This window comes from Melospiza georgiana, chromosome Z (genome assembly GCF_028018845.1).
Source record: "Melospiza georgiana isolate bMelGeo1 chromosome Z, bMelGeo1.pri, whole genome shotgun sequence".
Lineage (NCBI taxonomy): Eukaryota > Metazoa > Chordata > Aves > Passeriformes > Passerellidae > Melospiza > Melospiza georgiana.
The window spans coordinates 1,082,865-1,092,517 of NC_080465.1; the positions used below are offsets into that span (position 1 = coordinate 1,082,865).

At 50.0% G+C, this 9,653-nt stretch overlaps 1 protein-coding gene across 1 annotated transcript; it reads left to right on the forward strand.

The window, feature by feature from the left end:
• Positions 1–4,495: 4,495 nt before the first annotated feature.
• On the forward strand, positions 4,496–9,216 carry ZCCHC9 (zinc finger CCHC-type containing 9). Its single transcript, XM_058044366.1, has 5 exons — positions 4,496–4,762; positions 5,897–6,047; positions 6,275–6,367; positions 7,279–7,347; positions 8,877–9,216. Exons 1-5 carry the CDS (start codon positions 4,496–4,498, stop codon positions 8,990–8,992), a joined length of 696 nt encoding a protein of 231 aa, XP_057900349.1. The 3' UTR covers positions 8,993–9,216.
• The last annotated feature ends 437 nt before the right edge of the window (positions 9,217–9,653 follow it).

A 9,653-nucleotide genomic window follows, 5' to 3' on the forward strand; every position in this document is an offset into this window, starting at 1 on the left:
CTAATATCTTGCTAGATAAACTTTTCTGCAGCTTGGGGAGTTATTCTAGACAAGCATTAATACACAGACCATTGTTCTGCTTGTCCTTGCTTTTCTACAGTGTAAATAATTTTTCTGCTGACCAATCTCATGGCTGCTGCTTGGCTCCCATCACAGTTCTGCTGTCTCTGGGGCCTTTTGCAGCTTTCCCAAACCCCTCTGATTCTGTGGATTCCCACAGAAGGTGTCCCTGCCATGGCAGGGGTGGCACTGGTGGGATTCAGGGTCCCTCCCAACCCAAACCAGTCTGTACCTGCAGCAGGTGCCCCTGATCTCACCTGTGACACCTCACAATCCTTGGCTGCCCCAGCAAAACTGACAATGGGCTCTGCACGTTGATGATTCTGTCACTCCTGCAGGATCAATGCACACCTGAGCATGCCTGATAGAATGTTTCTCTGGAAACATCAAACCCAAAAGGGAGCACATAACACCAGGAATAACTTACAGCTAATATTTATACGCAGAATTACTTTACTAATGACATTTGCTGGAATGCAATTTAAGAGCTGCATGCTCATCTCTCTCCTGCAATGCCTCTTACAGTCTGCCTTCAGCCTGAGGCTTCATTAAAAGATTAAAGGCTTAAACAGTCACTTCTTTTGCCTGCAAAAATGCCTGTGGGAAAGGCCAAAATGCACTGCATATGGCACAGAATCTCACCAAGCCAAATCTCCCAAGAGGGCACAGAGTCACCCACTGCCCAGCCTGGTGCTGATGACTGATGACACATTTTTAATTCACTCTTAATTACTACACAAAAGTATTGAGCTCCTAATAAGAAAATATCAGCTATATTACAGTAATAAGTCTATCAGTAAACAAGGGTAATGAAAGTATGTTTTTAATCTACCCACTGTTCAGGGACCTTAGGTGGACCCAGTAGGGAGGAAAGAAAGAGGAAAGAAAGCTGATAAATTATGCCAGTTAATTTTTATCTATTTTATGTCTACTCTGTTTTGAATATGCTGTAAGTTTTCAGTGTACACCTTTAAGAGGTATCTGTCCCAGCTCTCATTCTCTCATTCCAGTTTCATGCTCTGCTTTCTGAACCAGCATTTGGGCCTCAAAATTACTGCTAATCTACCTGGTACTTGGCCATAACTGCATGAACTACTGGCATATTTCTCAAAATTTATTTGTATTTATTTTGATTTTTCTGTAGAAATGAGGAATTTATCCTTTTCTTGAGCAAGAGGACTATAAGCAATTAGTAAGACTGAAAAGACTAGAGCACTCTCCCTTGCTGATCCCTCTGCCAAGGAATCTGTACCTCTGCTGCTGCCTGCAGTTTCAGCCTGTTCCTTCTCCTTTTCTCTGTGAAATGCAGCAGTTTTCCAAAATACAGCCAATCCTGCAGAAAAGGATTGTATCCAAGCACAGGAGGGTAACCCATTCCTCCTTTGTTCATCCACACCTTCAACCCTAGAAATTACAACTTTGTGATCCGAAAACACAAGCTTAAGCTAAGTGCTGTGCAAATCCAGTTTAAATTCATTCATCTCCTCGCTGTGGGTTTCTGGAAAAAACAAAATTACATTCTCCTGGGAGAAAACAAACAGTGTTTTCTGCTCAACAGGCAGCCACCTAAAGCTGAGACAAGGGAAAATTCTTGTGCTATCCTGACAGTGAACGTCTAACATTCCAACTTGAGCCAGTTTCTCAGATTGTCATTTTGATACAAGAATAACAAACAGCAGCTTTGCAGTGTAAAACAGCCCAATAAAATAACTGACCACAGACCTTAACCTTCAAAGGCCTCAGTTCACCCAGGCGTTTGAACATTTCCCTGAACATAAACCAATAAATATCTGTGCTGACCCAGCAACAAAAGTTAATGGAGCAACTTATTTAAATATGGTTGTTAAGTGTCCTGAAAGGGTCACCGCTGTGACCCTTTGGAAATGGAAATGGTGGAAATGACAACCAGGGCTGGTCAGCTGAGCAGGCTCACTGAAGGGGATGCTGCCCTGGCTGTAGCCATCAAAATCCATAAATATTAAAGATTAAATGTAGCCTCTGGTGCCCCTTCAGCAGACAAACCCTCCTGTGTGAGGTGTGAGCATTATGAATGCATGAACACTGTGCTGTGTTCACACAACTTGCTGCTTCTTGGGAAAAACTTTACAAATTAATAAAAAAAAAGAAGTTACAATTATTTGCACTGCTGCCGGCTTGCTCACAACTCACCTGGGGAGCTCCCAGCCCAGTAAATGCCAACCTGGAACAAATCCCACACCAGTGCAAAATAAAACAGGTGTGGCCTCTGCCAAACAGGTGATATTGGAGGTAAATGCTGTCTGGCTGATTGAGCAGGAAGGTGTCCACAAAGCTGGATCTTAAGGGTGGCCGATCCTGTCTGGATACACGCACATATAAAATTCCAGGCTGGGAAAGAGAGGACAGCACATTTAGGACTTCATCAAAGCAGAAAGCAAGCAAGCTGCAGGAGCAACAGGGACTTCATGCTGTGGCTGAGCTGTAACTACACCAGCAAAGGAGGTGGTTTTAATTTCAAGAAGACAGACTGGTCCCTTCTGGTTTCATTTCCTGGCTTTTACACGGCATTCATAAATAATTCTTTTATCAGCAGTCAGCGCTAATTGCTCTTAAACTCGGGCCTGTCCTGCCAGGCAGCGGTGCCGTGCAGGGAACTCTTGGTGCACATCTCCCTCTAGTGGGCTCAAAACCCCGGAAAATCGGCAAAATCCGCCAATTCCTCCGGGGAGACTCGAGTGCTCGGGATAACTACTAGGGGAAGTCTAATATCCTTTATAGGTTTTATACAGCGTATGTATATTGCATATACCTTTATAACACCAACCAGGAAGCGTCATGGGTGTGAAAAATGCATATTTTATGATTGGCTTTTCGCAAACATTACAAGGAATATTATATGTGTTGTGTTAGAAAGTAAAGCTGTATTAATTCTCCTAAGTAGTGTGCTAAATATAAATTTAAGTTATAAAAAATATTAAAATATAAACTATGCTATGTAGGATACTTTTTTAAAGAAAGGACTGACAGCGAGATAGCAGCCACAGGACATCTGAATCTTTCAGAGAAAGAGAATTTATTGCCCCATTATCAGGAGAAATGAACTTCTTCCCGCATCGAAGGCGCTGTTAGGATTAAAAGAAGTTGAAGATGACCAGAGAGAATCCTGTGTTTGAATGGGATTTGTGCATCATGGATGAGGTGAATGAATATGCAACAGGCTGTTGCTTTTAAGGGTTAATCCTCTGTTAACGTGGGGCCTTTTTTGGACTCATGCTGCCCAGAAAAGGTACCCAGACTGTCCCTAACTCTTTCTTTCTATTGTCTCATATTGTCCCAGTCCAAATTATTATTACTGTAATTGTATTACTATATTTATAACAATTTTATTACTATTAAACCTTTAAAATTTAAAAAACAAGTGACTGACATTTTTCCCAATGGGGATCCAGTAAAATACTAAAAACAAAAGAGGCAGTAGCCTAACCTGAGGCAAGAGGGAAGCATTATTTGGCTTATCAACATTAATTTCAGCTGCGGAGTGGCCTCCTCTGATAACAAAGCCGGGGATATACCGGGTCATCCCTCACTGTCCCCAGGTGAGACCCCACCTGCAGAGCTGCCCAGCCCTGGAGGAGCCCTGGGGCTGCTGTGGGGCAGGGCTGGGCCCAGAGCCCCGTGCCAGGCCCAGAGCCCAGAGCCAGGCCCAGAGCTCAGAGCCCAGAGCCCAGAGCTCCATGCCGGGCCCAGAGCCCAGAGCCCCGTGCCGGGCCCAGAGCCCCGAGCCCCGAGCCCCGTGCCCGGCCCAGCCCAGCGGGGGCAGCAGGGCCGGGGCCATTCTGCCCCTCTGCCCCTCAGGCAGAGCCCACCTGCAGAGCTGCCCCAGCCCTGGGCCGGCCCAGCAAGGAGCTGCAGCTGCTGCAGCCGGGCCAGAGGAGGCTCCGGCACGGGCACGGGGATGGAGCAGCTCTGCCGGCAGCAAAGGCCGCCACGGCTGCCATCGCTCACCCGGGCACCAGAAGCTTTGGCCCGAGCTCGGGGCGGCCTCGCGGGGCCCGAAGGGGCCGCGGCAAAGATGGACACGGACAATTGCCGAGGGCCGCGGGGACGGCGGCCGGGGAACGGCTCCCGGTGCCGGAGGGCAGGGCTGGCCGGGATCTTGGCAATGAGGAATTGTTCCCTGGCAGGGTGGGCAGGCCCTGGCACAGGGTGCCCAGAGCGGCTGGGGCTGCCCCTGCATCCCCGGCATTGCCCGAGGCCAGGCTTGGAGCAGCCTGGAGCAGTGGAAGCCGTCCCTGCCATGGCGGGTTCCCACAGCCCCTCCCACCCAGCTCCCCGCTCCTCCTGCTCCCGCTCCCGCTCCTCCTCTTCCTCCTCCTCTTCCCGTCCGTCATCAGCGTGCGCGGTCCGGCCGTGCCCGAGCCGGTGTCGGAGCCTTTTGCGGGGCCTTTTGCGGACCATGACCCGCTGGGCCCGGCGCAGCGCCCCGCCCGGGGCCCGGGCTCTGTCCGCCACCCCTTGGGAGCAGCTGGCGCCGGGTGCGCAGCCGGAGCCGCCGCCGCCAGCCCGGAGACGGAGGAGGAAGGAGTACGAGAACCAGGACGTGAACGGGTTCGCGGAGCACCGCGGGGAGCAGCAGCAGCAGGAGGAGGAGGAGGCGCGGAGGAAGGACAGGCGGCGGGAGAGCAGGAGGCTGAGGAGGCAGGAGAGGAAGAAGAACGCCATGGTGAGTCCTGCCCTGCAAGCGCGGGAGAAAAGGGAGAAACCCTTTGTGCTCGGCGTCTGGGGAGTGTGTCAGCCTGCATGAACAGTGAGCACAGTTACACCCTTTGTAATGAAATGTGTCCGGTTAAGGCCGGGGGGATGCCTGTGATAGCTTGTCCAAAGTAATCTGATCAAAGCAACGCAATTGCAAGCTCTAATTCCTAGTGAAGCTCACACAGAGCACGGTCCTCACTCTGTGGGGAAGAGGCAGTAGCTTCAGCGCATCCCACAGATTACGATGGAGTCTTTCCAAACTTCTCCCTGCTCCTGACCCACTTTTATACCGTTTATTTACTTTCAGGTGGAGATTCAGCAATTTCAGTCACACATCTTAGTTAGGGGTGGTCGTACCTGGGGAGTGGGTTGCTCAGGGTCACCCTGGGCTGGGATGGGGTCAGAACAAACACGGGGATTTCACCCCAGCTGCCGATCCCACAGAGCATCCTGCCTTACCTCCCTTGCCTTTCAGCTGCTGTGTGGGATCAGCTGCAAGGTTCCTTCCCCTGCAAGGATTTTGGCACGGCTGCGGGGTCTCTGCCTCGCTCCCATTAGTCCTGCCTGGATTGTGCTCTGTGTGGGGGTCCCATCCAGGGAGCAGCCACTGCATTTTCCCCTGAAATTTCCCCTTTTAACTCCCAGTCATCTTCCCACAGCATTGTTAAAAGAGGTGCAGCTCTGTCTGTATTTCCGTGTGCTGGTGCTGCTGTGGGGCTCAGCAAGAGCTCAGCCCTCCTCTGCCACAGGCACAGCGTGTTTCAGGTGAAAGATGTGAAGTTTGGAGCAAAAGGAGGCTCTCAGGTCCAGTTGTAGCCTTTGGCATGGCTCTCCTGGCTCACTACTATCTTTGAGGAGTTCCCAGCCCCTCTTGGTTCCTGGCTGAAACGAAATCATGCAGCTTCAGTGTGTGATTCATCAAACTGTGTGTTGCTGGTTAAAAGAGAAAAATGTCCATGTTTTGTGGTTTGATGGCAGAGCATAAAGTCTCTTCCCGGCTGCTTTTTCCTGGGGACAAAATGGTGTTTGCCCTTTAGGCCCTGGGATTTCCATGTTTTCAGCGCCGCTCACGGAATTCATCAGTGGATTTTGCTCTTCCAAGGTGTGTTTCCACTGCAGAGAGCCTGGCCACGGCGTGGCTGATTGTCCTGCAGTGCTGGAGAGCCAGGACATGGGGACGGGGATTTGCTACCGCTGCGGATCCACGGAGCACGACCTCAGCCAGTGCAGAGCCAAGGTGGATCCAGCTGCTGGTGGGTCTCAGGAAGTTTTGCTGTGTGTGAAATGCTCGGCTCTGAGCTGTCCCAGTGCTGACCCTGAAGCTTTGTGTGCTAGAAATTTAACTTTTCCAGTGTTAGCAGGGAGCCTGGCAGTAATTTATAGCATGAAGTGATGAAAATATTGTCATTGCACCGTGTTGGGTCTGTGACTTCACCAGGGTTTTGATGTGGACCATAAACCCTGTTGTGGAATTTTGCAGGGCCATTTCCATATGCAAAGTGTTTCATCTGTGGTGAGATGGGACATCTGTCGAGGTCGTGTCCGGATAATCCCAAGGGGTTGTATGCTGAAGGTGAGTGTTCTGATTCACTAAATTTAGTGAAATTGAAATTTCTGTGTCCTTCCTACCTGACACAGAGCAAAGTAGCTCTGCAAGAGAATGAGAATGTGGCTAAAAGGAATTGCTGTGTATCTTTCAGTAAAAGCAGAGTAATTCTGGGGAATTCATTGTCAAATAAATTACCTGGGGATTTCTAATTTAAGGGTGGGTTTAGTATTCAATGACAGGATGAGGTGCAAAGTGTGAGACTTTGCTTGTGCCTCAGCATCAGGACATGCACCAAGGAACAAAATCCTGTGTGAATGTAGGCAGTGTGTATTTACATGCACCCAAGTAGGTGGTAGGAACATTCTTACACATTAGCTTAAAATTCTGGGAATTACAAAACACAGGCTGCCACTAAAGGGAGAGCATCTTCAGCCTGAGTAACTTTAATGAGAATTGGGGTCTAACTGAAGGTTTCACTCTTCCATTGGCTCCAACAACCAGCATTCCCTGTCCTGGAGTTTCCCTGCACAAACATGGGGCCTTGGCAAGCTCCAGAGGGTGATCTTGCAGCACAGCTGGAGTGGAACAAAAATCACCTTGCTTTCAAGTGTTTGTATTGTGGGATTTCGTGTTGTGTCGAATTTCACCTCTCAGTACCTGCAGCTGGATTACCTGCCTCTCAGGAGCCCCCGTCAGTTTCATAAGTTGCTTTGAGTGTGTGTTTCAGCAGAATTCAGCCTGTTTCTCAAAAACAGAGCTTCCAGCACATCAGAAATACCCAGTGAGCAGTGGCTGGAGTCTGTGGTGTGTGGTGCTGTACAGATCCCAAACAGCCGTGTCCCTCACAGACACAGGCAGGGAATTGGGTTGGGTGTTTTCTGGGTGTTTTGTGGTGTTTTTTCCCCTAGATGAGTAACAGCTTTCTGTGTGAACAGGTGGGGGCTGCAAGCTGTGTGGCTCTGTGGAGCACTTCAAAAAGGACTGCCCGGAGAAGCAGAACGCAGGTGAGCTGCAGGGCTGTGGGGTGGCTGTGGGCCCAGCAGGGTGCAGCTGCTGCTCCGTGTGGCTGTGGGAAGAGGGTTGGAAGCAGCAGAGGTGCCCTTTTGTTGGGGCAGCAGCAGGGAGGGTTCCTTCTCAGGGAGGGTGTGGAGGAGGCAGTAAGTTGCGGTGCAAATCTAAGGCAATTCATTTTTTTGTTAAAACAGAAAATTCATCTTGTGTGTATCTGAAGGCCATATGAAATAATCTGTAATTTTTTTTGGCCAGTAATTGTGCTGCTGTTCACAGTCTGGCAGAACTGGCTGCTGCTTGGTGCAGATTTCAGTGTGGAGTGGTGGGGCTGAAGCCAGTGCCAGGTGCAGGGTGCTGGTGTGTGCAGGCAGCTGTGTCAGGCACCCAGGGCAGGGACAAGGAAGGTCTGTCCTGCTGGATTCACAGCTCATGAACTGCTTCCTTACTTGTTCCTCTGCTTTCCATGTGGGGGGAAAGATTAAAGGAGGTACCCCAAGCCCCCACTGTCCTACAGGAGGCAAAGCATCCCAAAAGGGTTTGAAGAATAATCCTGTTACTGGGGTGGTGACACACTTGGGCATTTTTCTACTTAGTTTCTATGACACTTAGTTATTGTGCCCCTTAATAACAAGCCACTTTGGTGAAATTTGTGTAAGAATTATTTATGGCATTCTCTATGTCTGATCTTACATTAATGATATTTTTTAGCTCTGAGACCCTATGTAGGATTCTAGGTGTGTACTGCTTTGCCAGTTTAGAATGGGTCAGATTCAGTCTGAGTGTAAACTTCTAGTATGACAGAAGTTTATGACACCAAAAGACTCTGAAATTGCCCCAAACTCATGAGCAAGTAGCAAGGCTGTCCCCACTTGAGTTTTAGAAGCCTGTAACAAGATTTTTTTCTATATTTTTTCTGGTAAGTTTAGCATCCATGAGGACTGCAAGCGCTGTTTATTTTCCCAAGGGACTTCTTTCAAAACTAGCACTGCTGGTTAAAAGCAGTTGAGTTACTTGGAGCTGTGACACCATTGGTGAGAATTGTGATATTTAAGCTCGTGTGTGCATTGTGCAGGCTATGATCAGGTACAGGAGGACAGCTGAGAGCTGGCAAAGGAGTTCAGGCACTACAGATGCCAGTTTCCTCAGGCAGATGGGGCCAGCCTCAGTGCCCAGAGGCTGATACGGATTCCCGTGGCATTCCCCATGGGCAGCAAGGCAGAATCCCCCCTGCCCTGCTGCCCGCGCTGGGCTCTGGGCCCAGCCCAGGCTCTGGGGTGCCAGCCCTGCCCCACAGCAGCCCCAGGGCTCCTCCAGGGCTGGGCAGCTCTGCAGGTGGGGTCTCACCTGGGGACAGAGAGGGGTGACCCGGTAAATGTCCAGCTGTGTTCTCAGAGCAGGCCGCTGCGCAGGTGAATTGTTGCTGAGCCAATGTGTGCAGCGCTGGGTGTGCTGCCCTGCTGGGGCTCAGCCCAGGCCGTGCAGGGGCAGGGCTGGCCTGGCACTGCTGTCCTGTGCCCTGCAGAGCAGGTGACTGTCGGGCGCTGGATGCCCGGCCTGAGCGCGGACCACGAGGACGTCGCGGCCGCGCCGGCGCCGCAGAGAGCGCGGCCCGAGCGACCCAAGGTTGTCACTTTCTGAATGCTCCAGCCTCTCAAGGAGTTCTCCTGTGCTGCTGCACTCCAGTGCTGACGACAGAGAGCGGATCCAGAAAATCAAGCGAGCTGCAGAGGAACTGTTGGTTTTCTGTCTCCCCTCATTTTCCCGGTTTGCCTCCCAAACTTGCCTGGCGCGCTGTAAAGCTGGGAACAACAGGAGCACAGCAAGTGGCTGCTTTATTAAAGGAATTGTGGGTGTTTTCTAAAGGCTCTCGTTGGATTCTGGTTTGGTTTGGACTTTTCCTTTTAGGAATAATGAACTTATTCCTCCATATGTTCCAGCCTAAGCAGTCTTGTGGTGAAGCTTCAGATCAGCCCTGTGGGCTGCTGGGCTTGGGGAGCAGTTCCTGATGGTTGTGGTGGTCATTATCTGCCATTAACCTGGTTGGTCGTGCACACTGGGTCATTTCAGTGTGTTCACTAACAGAATCCAGCCCTTCCTCTGAAACCTCTGGTGAAACACAGCCCTAAGGAATTGCAGAGCAAGTGAGGAGCTTTCTTAGTTTATTTACTTATTTTTCAAAGAAAATGCTCAAAAATCTGCAGTGTTTCCATGCCTTGGTGAACTGGAAGTAAACTTTTCTTTGTAAAAGAAAAAACCTGGTGGATATTAAACAGAAAAATTAAGAAACCAACTCCAAACA

Excerpts from the sequence above, each read along its gene's own strand:
- ZCCHC9 (XM_058044366.1), top strand. The coding sequence starts at position 4,496 with ATGACCCGCTGGGCCCGGCGCAGCGCCCCGCCCGGGGCCCGGGCTCTG. Across the intron at positions 4,763-5,896 it reads AGAGGAAGAAGAACGCCATG|GTGTGTTTCCACTGCAGAGA; the intron begins GTGAGTCCTGCC and ends TGCTCTTCCAAG. Across the intron at positions 7,348-8,876 it reads CCCGGAGAAGCAGAACGCAG|AGCAGGTGACTGTCGGGCGC; the intron begins GTGAGCTGCAGG and ends TGTGCCCTGCAG.